The sequence below is a fragment of the Astatotilapia calliptera genome, chromosome 11, assembly GCF_900246225.1.
Source record: "Astatotilapia calliptera chromosome 11, fAstCal1.2, whole genome shotgun sequence".
Lineage (NCBI taxonomy): Eukaryota > Metazoa > Chordata > Actinopteri > Cichliformes > Cichlidae > Astatotilapia > Astatotilapia calliptera.
In genome coordinates, this window is record NC_039312.1 from 25,087,304 (window position 1) to 25,101,799 (window position 14,496).

Sequence of the window (14,496 nt, forward strand, 5' to 3'; positions counted from 1 at the left end):
GCACACTTATCATTCCGTACAAGTGAAAAGGTTTCTGTTTTCATTTACACCTTTTTTTAGTCTCCTGCAGCACTGTTAGACAGCATGCGTACATGCTTCTGCAAACCAGAAACCCGGTTCATCATCTCGCTTCAGGTAGGCAGAGATAGAAGTGAATATGTGTGGCGAGACAGCTGCACTTAAGTCCCGACTTCAGTTTCACTGCCTATCTCTGCTGTTAGACAGGCCAGGTGCTGGAGCAAATTCACAACAAGAGTCGTTAAAGCGTGTGCAGAAGTGTCACAAAGACACGCTATAATCCCCTTCTGCAATGTGCAGGTTCATACACAACTGGGTGAAAGTATCAAGAAGGGCCAGAAAGGCTCATGAGTCAAAAGTACTCTTTTATTTACAGTCATATTACAAAATCCACACACCCACAAGGACAAAAAGTCACCAGTACAGGTTGTATAAAAATGAAATGACGTCCTCTTTCTTTTATCTCAGATTGCCAACCTTTCGCTGATTTAAGATCCTAATAACTGATCACTTGAATTTCCTGTGAAAACTCCCAAAATGCATTGCATCTTCTGTCGCTGCCTCATGCAGAAATAACCTCAAGCCGACTTGACTTGACTTTTTGGCCGATGTCAGACCAGGCACCACATCAAAAAGAAACAACAATGTTATGTGGCAGCCTTGTGGTCAGAATGCATGTTGCACTGAGACCACAGCATTTAATCTGCAATTCCAGCTAGGAACCTTTGCTACAAATCACTTACCCTCTCCTCTCAATTACTACTACGGCTGTTCTGTCCACATTTGAAAGAGAAAAATCCAAACCACTATACTATATAAGATATAACACAATTTAATGGTGGACTTAATCATGGCCACAGTCTTTATTAACCAGCTACAGCCAGCTGATTACATGTTTGACACAGAGAACTTTTAACCGTTTGTTCAAAACAGTAATACGTTGTATAAACTGCACTGTACTGTTTCATGTGAGAGATGCTAACATGCTACATGACATTTAGAATAGTTTAAATCCTAATTCTCTTTTTACTAACCTTTTATTTTGCCTTTCAAGTTGGTATTTGTTCTTGTGCTAGTGTCTACTCAGCTGTATTCTGTTAGTGCTTAGCAAAAGTTCACTTAAATGCCGAGCAGAACAAAACTGTGAGAGTACACCTGTGGTGGAAAAGTGGGCAACAAACCTTTTAAAAGTAATATACTTGAAAAAGCCAAAGAACAAATATGTTCGGAATACTGTTTGGACAGGGCAAATAGCTTATCAGCGACATGTGAACGTTTAGAAGCTTGAAGCTCCACTTTCATGTGATGCCACATATATAACGATGATTTCTGTAACTGTGTAGCCAGTGTCACTGAAAATGCACAAGCCACCACCTAGTGGGTTGTTGGAAAAAACGCAGGACACTTTGGTTCATATGATGCTGGTCTAATATATGGAATGAAAAGCTTGCAGTCAATAATACACTTGTATTATATGTTTTCATGATAAAAATCAGCCCTGTGTTTTGACAGAAATTCAGTTCATATCTGCAATCTCTGGCCCCCCTGACTCATCACAGTAAAATCTGATAGAAAAGTACGTTTTGCTTTCCTTTAATAGTATTTTCAACATTCTAAAGAAGTGAAAAAAATATTGAAATTGTAGAAAAAATACAACCTTACATCAAATTCGTCAAAAACATAACTCGATGACCCACCATATCTTCGTAAAGAATCACTCAGATAACCATACCTGCCACTTTGAGCCTCAGATGTGAAGTCCTGTAAATGTATTTTAAATTTCGTTGCAATCAATAAGCTTCTACTTATCAGCTACCAGTTTAACAGATGCAGACACATCTTGTGACAGACCAAAACAGAACTTGTGTGATGACTTCTTGTAATGACAACGAGTACACGACAAATTAAAAGAAAAAAACAAAATAGAAAACAACAAAAAAATGGAAGTGAATGGCTCCATCTCGTCCAGGTCACAGTCCCTGATGTTTCTGCTGGTAACCTGAGAGTCAGCAGCTTTGAGAAACTGGTTAGATGAGTAGTGAAGGGGTGGGTTTCTTGCCTGGCCAAGTTTCTTTGGCATACTTCTTTTTTCGTGGCTCGTTGTGGGTCTCCGGTAGGTAAGGAGCTGTAACAGGTGTGGGGTTGAGAGTGACAGGTGGCTGTGGAGCCTCAGGGGCCAGGTCTACCTCTGGTGCTGGGTTAGGGAAAGGGAGAGGAAGCCCTCCCTGCATGGCAACACCTCCTGGAGCTCCTATCGGCTGGTTCTCATGACTGGTGGGAGGCAAGTCCCCATAGAGACCACCACCAAAGCCGTAGCCGTGCATGCGTTTTGAAGTCAAGTCATCAAAACCCAAAGTGTTCTGGCCCTCTAATCTCCGTTTCTACAGCAGGGATAGCAGAGCATCAGCTTCACAGTTCATACACTTAATACATGTTTACCTTTCCAAGTCATACAGCTAGACCACTGCAAATGGTAGTGTTACACTGGGCATACTGGGGCCACCCAGTGAGCTACACAGGACAACTTTTTATTTTTGCAAAAAATGCACATTTATCACCTTAAAAATTACATTTCTTTAACCATCCTGTCAGCTAAATGTATCTGACATCAAAACTCACCTTTATAGGGATGACAGCAGTCTGCACCATATTTCTGAAGCGCCCAACAGAGGGGTCTATATCCTCTGTAAAGATTTAAAGAACAGTTGGTATACATTAGCGCTGGGGGCATTTCTTCTCATTAGAATTCACAATCAACATATTTGATCAGTGACATATCAGCCATAAGCCACCTCACTGCAAACCCACATTAATTAATGCGTTTCTAGCCTGGAATGAAAAGTATCCAAATTTTGTTTATTTGGCTTAATCTTAACTAATCTAATCATCAAAGCTCATTTTCTTCTCATGTACATGCTGTAAATAAAATAACAATCCACTAGTTTTTGGGTAACTAACTTGAGTACCTGGATTAATGATGGAATCTTCTTCACTGAAGGTAACTCTGGAATTTTTTCGTTTCCTCTTGGGCCTCTGGATTTCCAGGTTGCCTTCCTCAATGGTGAGGAGGGAGATGCGCTTGTTGTGAGCTGTGTTGAACTCTGTCAGGTTCTGGCAGGTTAAAAACATTACATATGAGCAAAATAGCTGCATGAATGTCAAAATATCCCAACATAACAACACGATATACCGGAACAAACTTGATAGAAAAAAACAGTATTATAAATAGGGATGGGTATCGTTTAGGTTTTATCCGATACCGGTGCCAAATCGGTACTTTTGAAACGGTGCCGGTGCTCAAACTGGTGCTTAAAGAATGGAGAACACAAAATTGGTCCAAAAACCTCTCATGTTCAGCTGTTTTTTGTAAAAATATAACAATGTTAGCCTTTTCTGCAGCTATGGGGCATATATGGTATCACTCTTGGCTGGAAGCAGTGCTTAAACAATGGAAAAAACACAAACTTTGTCCTAAACCTCTCATGTTTAACTGTTTTCCACTTTTTCTTTGGTCATTTTAGCCTTTTTAGCCAGGGTGAAGGGAGTATCTGCCATCAAACAAGAAGACAGCAGCATGTAGCTATGATGATGTTTGCTAGTTCACCTTACATGCATTAATGTAATAACGTGGTTAGCCTACTCACGCAGAGAAGAACGGCTGCTGCTGCATCATCATCCGTCATCATTTCTGCTACACTGGCAGGGCTAGGGGCCAGGACTCTCCTCTTCGTGTTTTTGGGGGATGTTGCATAACAGGCAACCCACCCGCAGTAGATGTGCTCGGTGTGAGGTCTCGCAGCAAGCTATCAAATACGGCGCATTTCTGGGCTTTTAAAAAAAACGCTATGCGTCGCCAGGTGTTTCATCGGATTCGAGGTGTTACCTCCTTTGACAGTATCACAGTATCAGCTTAAAGCACTTGTTGCAGGCTGCTGAGTTTGCATATTTTGCTATGAAGTACAGCCAGACTTTTAACCGCTTCGCCTTGGGCATTTTTAATCTGTAGCTCTGCTTTAACAGAACGTACGTACGTACCTGGCCCCGCCTACTATCCTCGGAAACGTAAAATGATTGGCTAGAATCTAAAGTGTATCACAGCTCAGGGAAAAAAAGCACCGAAATAAAGCACCGAAATGTGCGCTGCTTTTCGGTCTGGTTACTACCGTTTATGTCAGAACCGGTGCCATCATGGCACCAGACACCGGTACCCATCCCTAATTATAAAGTGTCATATCGTGATAATTTTGTGAGGCCACATCGAAAAGGCTCGGATGAGCTTTCCAAAGTTCTACAAGTTGTGCCTCCATCCCTTGTGTCCAGATCACACGCTGCACTGCCGTGCTACTCCGTCTTTTTCACCGACATTTATGCGTTTGCGCATGCGCAGTGTGAGCGGCTGCGGTGACACCCTCACGACGGTCGTGAGGATTTCAAACAGGTTTGAAATCCTCCCGACCAAGCGATTGATGATCGGGAGCTGGTTGGGAGGTGTTAATCACTTCTCGTTCCCCACGTATACTACACGATGCACGATGAAGGCCAAACTCGGGCCGATCACCAAAACGGTCGCACGACTCAACAATCGGCTCAAAATGGGCCAAAAATCGCACAGTGTAAGCCCAGCTTAACTTGTAAAAATAACACGTGGAGTTTTCTAGTCAGAAGACGTATCGCAGTATCATGTGCATTATGAGTGAAGGGGTTACAAATTGAAGAGCTTAGCCTATTTAAACAGACCTAATTTAGTGTTTTTTAGTGCACCAAAATACATACTGTGGACCTGAGAGGTATTCACATCAGCCATGATATTCCTTTCCCGTGCAGTTCATTTTTCAGAATATAAACTAACTGTACCTCCAGTTCTGTCTCTTCTTCTGGAAGCCCAAGCAGTCCTTTCAGCTCCTCATCATCTCCTGTCTTGCTGTCCCCTGTGCCAGCACTGCCTTGGGTTTGAGGTTTCTCTCTGATGGTGTAAGTCCGTGTTGAGGCCCCAAAAGATATTGTAGAGTCTATGGGAACCTGCTGAGGCTTGTGGGCCTCCAGCCGAATGTGTCCAAGGAAAGTACCGTGTGCTAAATGATGACATCAAGCACAGTTTTAGGACTGATGTGTGTAGCTAAGCCTGATGTAATAATGAAACAACAATAATTCAAGGTAGTCAAACAATACATTTTGTCAATATTTGGTAACTTTTCTGACTTGCCTGACCCAGCAATATTAAATACTAATATAACAATGACCTCTGCATTAACAGAGGCCATGTTTAAGCACATAATGTCTGGTGTGATCAAACTGCAATTTTTCTTTATATCCAGTTATTCTCATAAATGTGATTTTTAGTCCATTCTTAATTTTATCATCTATAACATCATTTTCATTAATACGTTTTTGCTAATATTTTTAAAAAGGTCCAATGCGTGCCACTTTCTTGCCAAAACTCAGTTGCCAGCTGGCATATCATGTTTCTATTTATTTTTTGCAGCTGGTTATAACAAACGAGAAAGAGAGAATGCATAACTGCTACACAAGACAACTACTTCTTTTGAGTGCTCCCCTTAGCAGCCACCACCCACTCTTTCCCTTTCACTGCCATAGCCAACTGATATGTCATCTGCTCCATCCTTAGTCTCCAGCCTTACCTACATCTCACTCGCTCCTAGTGTGCTGTATTCCTAGCCAACCAGTAATCCTGTCTAATTCCTTCATCTCCCTGACTACTGAATATTTGAATACTTTCTTGTACTGTGTTATTCCATGACAAAGTCTCCTTGTTTGCTCTGTCCAGACGATGCACCAAACAGCTTTGCCTGAGCACTTCAGCTGTATTTTCCCAGTCATCTGGTAAATTTCCCCTAAGACCCAGAGCCTGTCTCCTCAACTCCTCCCTAAATTCCACGCCAGCATTCTTCCTCCATAAACTTCCACCATGGAATCTTTGGCTCTGCCATCACTCTGCTCTTCTGCTAGATTTCCAAAGTCATCCTACAGACGACCATCCAGTGCAGCTTAGCTACCACCTCACCACCACCTTGCAGTCTCCTGTCTGTTTATATAGTCCGAATTACACATTTATTACAAAAACAGGACCTTAAATAAACAATAAGGTTTCCAATTACAATCTGACCCTGATGCTTAGCATCATTGCTTTAAAAACTAGCTGATTATCAAAACAATTAGAATATTGTTGTGGATTATTTTTGTCTATCCAACAAATTATTCGAGCGATTATGAGCACTACTGGCTGCACGTAATAGATTAATTTTATTCCTTTTTAGCCCTTAGCTTTTTCAGACAGTAACGTAGAGTGTACAAGTATGACTGAAGATCATGTCTTACTGCTGTTGAGGTCTATGAGGAAGACCCTTTTCAGGTGTTTGTGATAGACTAGTGCAGCGTGAACACGAGAGCACGACTGATGGTCAATGGTGAAGTCGCACCAGTCGGGGTTCCTCCCAAATAGGTAGTACTTCTTTTCATCTATGATCAGTTTCTAGAAGGAGAGACATGAGTTAGTGACTTGGCTTTGAAAACAAGCCAGTGAAGAAGGCTGAATAACATTTCTGTGCCTCTGAGCCATAACTCCACAGTGTTGCTTCCACTGAAAAGCTTAAAACTCAGGGCTGATTCTACTGTCGCACCGTTTGAAGCCCTGCAGCCAAAGCAGACTGTCAGGCTCGTATCTGGTGCATTCAATTAACCCTACTACCAGCATTATTCTTGCAGTTCACAAGTATGCAATACTATAAATTGTTGGTCTAGTGTAACATCTCCAAACTTCCAGTCACCTCTATCAGTTTGTCCCCCTTCATCACGTCCAGGTGGAGCCCAGGGGGCGGTTTGCCTGCCCTAAGAGAAAACATTTTTAAACATTAAAACTGTCTAAGTTAATGTTATACGTGGACAGTGGATCATTATTCTAAATAAATGGCTACACTCCATTGTCTCCCCTTGCTGCAGTTAAGGATTTGTTCATAGAAACGACTCACTCACCTCTGCACTCATAGAAACGTGTTCAAGATTGATACTTTTACATACAGAAAAACTTATTAAATTATATCCTGCGTATACATGTGATTTATTTCTTCTTTTCATGATCAGAATTAAAACTGCACATAAACGATGGGTCTTAATAAGAAAAAAAGAGGCAACGCCATTTGTAGATACACACCAGCGTTAGCCTGCTCAGATGCTAACATTAGCCACTGTGAAAACCAGCTATTCTCCTCTGTAGAAAGTTACATTGATAATTAAGTGAATGCTAATCTGCTCATTTGCACCTGATATCACATAACAAGCTAACGGCTACAACTTTAGCACGTGCATTTTCTCACCATGATGGACAATCAAAAGGAGGGGGACTGTCTTTGCTTATTTTAGTCGCCATCTTGCCTCAGCTTCTCAAAGCAGAGCTGCATGCTGGGTAAACGTCACTTCGGATTACTGGGAAATGTAGTCCTGTAGTACTGCCAAACATTGAATAGAATATTAGACTACGTTTTCTCATTTACTCCGACTTTTACTTAAAATAAGTGGTAATACAAAATAATACATGAATTTTCTAAGAATGTTTAAACCCATGAGGGGGGGATTAAACTAACACCAACTTTGAGTTACCACAAGAACCAGCAGGGGTCCCTATCCCCCAAATTTCTAAGTTAACACTGTTAAAAGGTCAAATCAGATAAAATAACTGATATTTGTTTCGTGAGCAGCTGGTGGTTTGAATGAAGCTAGGACTGTGGGTCTATCTATTTGGGGCAACGGTACTAATAGCTGGTGTGGGCGGACTCTGTGTCAAGCACTGATCTTTAGAGCTTTTTGTGGTTCTTGGAAACTGTGAGTTGAGTCAAACGCTAAAAACCACTGCCTGCCTTCCTTGATATGTCAAGGTGGGAGGATAGCTAGCCTCTCCTTGCTGCAGATAGAAGTGTCATAGGCTTAGAAAAGCACTAAGAGCAGGAAGTGCTGAGAGAGAAAGATGACACATGGCTAAAACGAATATCACAAAGAGCCTGAAATATTAGTGAAGAAAAGCTATCAGTGTGTCCTCGCATCTGTGCTCTGAGAGTTGCTCTTTTGCATTTTTAAAGGTTATCATAGTGCATGTATTTATTTAAACCTTGCGCAATGTGTTCACACTGATTTTGGCCACACCATTAAGTAGAGCAGCTTGACTATCAAACAAGAAAAAAGAAATATAACACGTTCACACTGCAAAATTGCAATTGCGATTTGCTCCTTTTAAAGTCTGTCATCCTCTCCCCCTTTCTCTCCCTCTCTCTCTTTCACTCTTACACACACACACCCACACACACCCAAAAAATTAAGACATATAAAAAGCTCAAAGTTAGAGTGTGGATGTTTTCTTTTATTCTTCATAGCAGGCTTTATGCTGTAATCCCCCAAAATTTAATAAAACATTCTTTTGGATACTTATTCACCATCTTCACAGCAATGAGGCTTTGCCAGATTGCTTTGTCCCCGTATGTGAATGCACAAGTTGTGCAAAGAGATCCTGTAACTTCCTCATTCACTTTTGTGGTTTTTAACTGAGAAAGCACCCCCGTTTTGTGCTGCGCTTGTCATTTGCTGCCTGCCTTCATTTTTGGTTGCACACACTCAGAGGCAGCAGTGATGGCAGGCGCCACTGCTTTGCCACTTCAGGAATTCATCGCGTCATTGGACGATACCTGTCTGCCAAAACTTTTGCAAGTTTGCTCTGGAGTATATTTCCAAGGTAGTTTTTTATTATTATTATTATTACTTTTCCTCAGTGAGATGGCGTATACAGAAGGACAGCACTTACGAGATTATAGATTACTTCATTGCTGTGCGCTTCTCTGTGTTGTGTCTGTCTTTCATAAATTCAAAGTTACAATCTAGTGTACATTCCTTTTACATTTTGTACATTTTTAACCCTAAATTAGACGTTATTATATATAAAAAGAACAGTGAGCATTTGTTGTATTGCTCATGGCTCGCAACTGGAAACAATTCCCATTAGAGTGTATGCGTTCATGTGCTAGTTAAGAAATCATAATCATTTTTGTTCCTTCAGTTTCTTGTTTTCCATTCCAGGTTCTATATATGAAATTTCTGGGAGTGAAGTGTGCTTTTCCACTGGGGATCTAATAAAGGTCACTAAAATTGAGCTCCTATCAGTTTCCTGTCAAGACGTAGCAAACAATGAAACATTTGAGCTGCCTATCAGCCACACAGGTTGGTCTAGAGAAATTCTTGTAAGAATGGTTAAATCTATTTTGTAGAACTACAATGACTTTTCTTTTCTTCTCAGGCTTGTTCAGGGTCGTGCCAGAGGAGATGCCATACAGTACGGTAGAGGAGATGGTCAGCATGAGGCCGGTAGGCCTCGACTCCTCTCTTCCCTTCACTTTCTCCAGCCACTCCAAGATGACCATTGGCAATTTAGCACTGGGAGCTGGGACAGCTTTGACTGTGCTCTCTGTTGAGAAGCACAAGGATCAAGAGGATCAAGTCCGCTGCCTTATTCGAGGACAACAAGAAGCCTCAGCTGAAGTGTGCATCCCTGTTTCTTTCCGAGGGGAGTTCTATGAGTGTGAGAGTGAGGAGCGCTTTACCCTGCGGGAAATCATGTCCTCGTCGTCCCTGCGTAGCCGAAGGTTTCGCTTTGTCAATGCTACCAAGTGTGATCGGCCTCTTATGCTCAGTCCAGTATACCATGTCCAGGCCGTCATGAACTGTAAGAATAACCTACTTTTTAACTATTTAACTACTATTTAACATAATGTTGATCTGGATTTGTTATTTGTGTGTGAACCCCACCGTGTGTTATGTTAATGCAAAGTTTGTGAACTTCCACTTTAACTTCCACCTTAATTGTGAAATACTTGGTTCATGACATTTTATTGTTCCTCTACATCTGTGCACATTTATGCACTACATAAACAACATTTGTGCATATTAAAATTTTACACTTGAAGCCAATGACATATAGTACATACCATGCTATAAAACAGTTAAAGTTAATGCCACCTTGAAAAACATCAGCATATCATTAAAAGCAATTAATCTATATGATGCACTGTTATGATTGCTTATGATTATATGATTGCTTATATTTGTAACCTCAATAATTTAAATTCAGAACAAAAAAAAGCATAGTTCACCTGTACTGCACTCATACCAAAGTTAAATATACCTAATATGCATGACTGCCTTCCTCTCTTTTGTCTACAGTGAGGAAGAATGTGGTGAAGTTTCCATCCAGCTTAGAAGTGGATGTGGTCGATGTCACCGAGCTGTGTAAAGATGTGCATTTTATTGTACCCCTTTCTCTGAGTGAAGTCCACTCTGAGCCGAATAAATCATTCCCTGGAGTGGTGGAGATCATCGAAGACCCAGAGACGCGCTCCCTGTTCAAGTGCAGCTGGCTACCGGAGCTTCGCAAGAATGAGCACCTGATTTTTCACAAAAAAGGAACCTCGCCCATGATTTTATTATCCACTTTGAAAAGCAGGAAAACACCGCAGTACTTCCTGGTGTCTCAGCAATATGGTGGACGTTTCCGGAGACGGCCAAGAGAGTTTAATTCAGTATACGAGCTGTACGTTGCTTCAATCCACGCACCAGGTCTGAAGGTCAGCGTAACAAGGAACTGTGAGGAAGTGGAAGAGGAGGGACTCCCTGCCCTCAGTGTGGGGGAACAGCTTGAGGTTGTGCGCTGCGATAGGATGGTTTTACCCTGTGAAGGCAAAGCAGGACAGAAGCAGTCGGTAGAGGCTCTTTTGTGTTATCGCCTTCAAGAGTCGGACGATGATGATGATGATGATGATGAGGATGAGGATCAGGTGAAAAGGGAGGATGAAAAGGAAGAGATTATTATGCCTCTTTACATGGAGGGTCACTTTGTGGAAGTACTCAGTGACAACAGGAAGTACAAACTCAGTGACTTGGGGAAGGAGTTTAGCTTGCCTCTGGATGTTAAAGTGGTGGGCCGTGATACAGAACTCGAGAAGGATCCCCTCTATGGGTTCTCATGTCTCAGAATAGAGGCAGCTATGTTGGAACCCACCATTCAGGCAAGCTTTGTACACAAGCCAGAGTACTGTTTCGAGATCCCAACGCAGTGGCTCTCAATGTCTGTCTATTTTACTACAGACCCCCTCCCATGGCCCAAAGATCAACCCCCCACGTGTCAAGTGGAAAGAGTTACCGAAGTTGCAGACACATTCTTTTATGAGTTTCGCAAACGTGGTAACTCAGATGCGGAGCCGCCACCTCGACCACCAAAGCGAAACATGTCATTTTCGGCACCTCCCAAAAAAACAAAGAAATCAAAGAAGGCAAACAAATCCAAACATCAAGGAGACAAAAGCGTCCCAACCAAACAGTTCAGCGACTTGACTTTGAATAATAAAAAGAGGCCCCCCGCCCCACCACCTCCCGTGAGTGACTCTTTTCATGCTTGTATAACATTTTCGAAAGCTATTATTATAAAGGCTAAAGCTCAGCTTAGGTTGTCTAGATTTTCTTGTCACGTCAGGTTTCTCTTGAAACCCCACTACGGTGAAACTAATATACAGATTCTCATAATGTGACTTTCAGGAAATGAACTAAGCAAAAATAACAAATTGGTGCTTCCACTTTTTTCCTGTGGTAAATACGCCATGCATGTAATAAAACAGAAGTTTCCTCTTTTGTGCAGGCTAATGAAGATGAGCCCCCACCACTTGTGCCCCGAAAGTTCTCAGCGGCTGACCAAACCATAGGCAAGGCTCTGCCAAACACTTATGTACAAATGAAGGAGTCTGCTAAAACAGGTGGGGCTCTGTCTGATATAATGTTTTAAGAGAGCCACCGATTTGTCTCTTGCAAAACTTATAGTGCAGCTGCTGGACTAGTAAAGCATTCTCTATGTTTATATTAAAGCAGTGTTTGCAGGACAACCTCTAAATTTGAGACATTTTCACCATGGGAAAGAGTTTATATACTGTAGGGTTTATATAAAGACCCCAAAAAGTTGAGAATACTGGCAGACTTTGGCTTCCCTCTACATCTCTAAGACAAATGTGAGCGTGACTGTTCACAGAGCCACAGAGAATTCACAAAGTCATCAAGACCACTAAAAGCACATAGAGTAACATTTTTTCTGCCATAACGCACAGAACTAAACTTAAAGTAAATGAATATGAAGAAGGGTTAAAAATCAGCTTCACCTGCACTATATACACAAAAGTACTGGTCAATACATTTTTCATATTTGAATTCAAAGGGTTTTAGTCCCATTTCAGCAGCTGTATAAAATCAAGCATCTTGCCATGCAGTCTGCCTTTGCAAACATCTGATAAAGGATGGTTTGTTCTAAAGAGCTCGTGTCAATAGATAGATAGTCCACCATCCGCTGTAACATATAGCTGAAAAGTGGAAGCGTCTTAGAACCACAACAGCTCAGCCATGAAGTAGCAGACCGTGTAAAGTTACAGAGCGGGGTTGCCAAGTGCCGAGGTGCACAGTGCGTAAAAGTTGCCAAACATCTGTAACGTCAGTAACTGCAGCGTTCCAAACCTCCTTTGGCATTAACATCAGCACAAAAACTGTGTGCGTGGAGCTTCAAGGCATGGGTTTTCATGGCTGAGCAGCTCCTGTAGCTGTAATGTGCAGGTGACCCAGTACTTGTATCCACGTAGTCTACAAATACACAAAACCAAACAGTGAACATGAACTGAATAGTAATGAAAAACATATCAATGTCTTATTGTCTCAGTAATGTGTAATTTATATGTAAAAAACACATACGTAAGTATATTCAATTAAAAGTATGTGCATATGCATATGTAAATATACAAATTACCTAATGTATTAATAATGCATTAGATGCATTAAATGCAAATAATAAGAATTTAGCCGTGTTTATCACACCATGTTTATCGTCCATTAACCATAGACGCAAACTTACACAATAACCACAGACCGTAAACAGCATGTGCAGATTGAGAAAGTCTATGGTTTTGGGAGACTTCATCATTTCTAATATATTCATGCTTTTATTTACTTACTATTACTCTTCGTCACTTAACAAAATCCACAATGACGCCTTAATTCCAAGTGTGTTCCTGTATAAGATTCAACCCATCACCCAATAGTATCTCAGGAGACATTCTTCCTATAGAAGCGAAATGTGTTTAGTCATTTCGATTGGCTTGCATCAGGAAGTGAAGTGAAAACCTGTGATAGGTGGTGTATGTGATGGGTGGTGCATAAATGTTTGGTGGTGCATAAATCGCATGTTTTCTGAAAGGAAGACATTCGGCGGCACATTTGATAAATGACAGTTAGGATGAATATAAGAATATTGTGAAATATAGTATTACTAACAATAATCTTTCCACCAGGGAGTGTGCCTGAGGATGAAAATGGGGACAGTGACCATGACTATGAAACTGTGGATGACACTTTGGCTGTTATGATGAAGAAAGCACAAGAAAATGTTATGTACTACTAAAGGAAATATCTTCTACATCTTCTGCAACAGAGAAAAATCCTGCTCGAGCAGTGAGAACTGAACTGTTCCCTATCCTACAAGTGCTGTGCAGGGTTGGTTGACATGACATCATTCAGCTTAGCCCAGAATAAATACAAACTTGGTGGTGTTTTCACATCTGTTTTCTCACGTGGTCAGCAAAATTTCTTTTTACCTCATAACTTTATACCCAGAACTATACTTCACTGTTTTCAGTAATCGTGTATTCAAACTTTGAACACATACCACTCTTGTAGTTCAAACACTTTTTATTGTACACAAACTTGTTTAGAAATTGTTGATTTAACCATGTAGTAATTGAGGCTATGTCTTTCAGCTTTGTGTACAGGTCCGTATTTATATTGTGAGGTACTAAGTAGCTAGTTACTGTATATAATGCCTTCTTTTGCATAGTTACAGCAACAAACTATAGGATAATATGCAGTCGAACATAACACCATAAATTACAGCCTTTAAAATTACCAGTGTTAAATCAATAACTTCTCTCAAAAATGCATATTAATAAGCTTCAAACTGGCTTCAATGGATTGTATTCTGTTGCACAAGTATACAACATATGTGTATGTCAAACTCCTACTGCATAGATGCAAACTCTAAAGAGAAATAGCTCACCCCACTCATTGATGGAAGGCATTTGTCTAAACCGCAACATTGTAACGCTGCAGCACCGGTAGCAGAAGCCGTCCCTCTAACCACATCAAACTATTTATCTGTGAACAGAAATGTATTTGCCTTTTTTTTTTTTTGCAAATTAACTCCAAGGAGGAGTAGAAACATTTTCACTGAAAATGAAAGTATGTTTTGCATCTTTGTTAACCGATGGACAATCCATTTTGTGCCATTTTTCTTTGAAAGATTATTTCCACTGCATGTAAATGTGTGGTTGATTTCAATTTTCTATTAGACATTATCATAAAGTATGATTTCTATATGAAACTGGACCTATGTGGTTTATT

At 40.9% G+C, this 14,496-nt stretch overlaps 2 protein-coding genes and 1 non-coding gene across 5 annotated transcripts; 1 reads left to right on the plus strand and 2 right to left on the minus strand.

Annotated features, from left to right (window-relative positions):
• Nucleotides 1-363: 363 nt before the first annotated feature.
• ppp1r8b (protein phosphatase 1, regulatory subunit 8b) lies at nt 364-7,433 on the minus strand. 3 transcript variants are annotated; one of them, XM_026185362.1, is made up of 7 exons: nt 7,350-7,433; nt 6,804-6,864; nt 6,355-6,508; nt 4,873-5,090; nt 2,985-3,129; nt 2,638-2,702; nt 364-2,399 (listed from the first exon to the last, which is right to left on the minus strand). In XM_026185362.1, exons 1-7 carry the CDS (start codon nt 7,400-7,402, stop codon nt 2,046-2,048), a joined length of 1,050 nt encoding a protein of 349 aa, XP_026041147.1. In that variant the 5' UTR covers nt 7,403-7,433; the 3' UTR covers nt 364-2,045. The 3 variants fall into 3 exon arrangements, with proteins under 3 accessions (XP_026041147.1, XP_026041148.1, XP_026041149.1); XM_026185363.1 differs by lacking the exon at nt 7,350-7,433 and adding an exon at nt 7,187-7,336; XM_026185364.1 differs by lacking the exon at nt 7,350-7,433 and adding an exon at nt 7,009-7,115.
• LOC113032885 (small Cajal body-specific RNA 1) lies at nt 6,577-6,707 on the minus strand. Its single transcript, XR_003273957.1, has one exon.
• Nucleotides 7,434-8,615: 1,182 nt separating the features above from the next.
• Nucleotides 8,616-14,469, plus strand: themis2 (thymocyte selection associated family member 2). Its single transcript, XM_026185360.1, has 6 exons — nt 8,616-8,755; nt 9,097-9,237; nt 9,314-9,739; nt 10,237-11,444; nt 11,705-11,819; nt 13,392-14,469. Exons 1-6 carry the CDS (start codon nt 8,653-8,655, stop codon nt 13,499-13,501), a joined length of 2,103 nt encoding a protein of 700 aa, XP_026041145.1. The 5' UTR covers nt 8,616-8,652; the 3' UTR covers nt 13,502-14,469.
• Nucleotides 14,470-14,496: the final 27 nt, after the last annotated feature.

Coding starts and splice junctions, on each gene's coding strand:
- ppp1r8b (XM_026185362.1), bottom strand. CDS start 7,402: ATGGCGACTAAAATAAGCAAAGACAGTCCCCCTCCTTTTGATTGTCCA. Junction 3,130..4,872: donor AAGAAGAGACAGAACTGGAG/GTACAGTTAGTT, acceptor TTAACCTGCCAG/AACCTGACAGAGTTCAACAC. Junction 2,400..2,637: donor CTGCTGTCATCCCTATAAAG/GTGAGTTTTGAT, acceptor TCCCTGCTGTAG/AAACGGAGATTAGAGGGCCA.
- themis2 (XM_026185360.1), top strand. CDS start 8,653: ATGGCAGGCGCCACTGCTTTGCCACTTCAGGAATTCATCGCGTCATTG. Junction 8,756..9,096: donor CTCTGGAGTATATTTCCAAG/GTAGTTTTTTAT, acceptor TTTCCATTCCAG/GTTCTATATATGAAATTTCT. Junction 11,820..13,391: donor GAAGGAGTCTGCTAAAACAG/GTGGGGCTCTGT, acceptor TCTTTCCACCAG/GGAGTGTGCCTGAGGATGAA.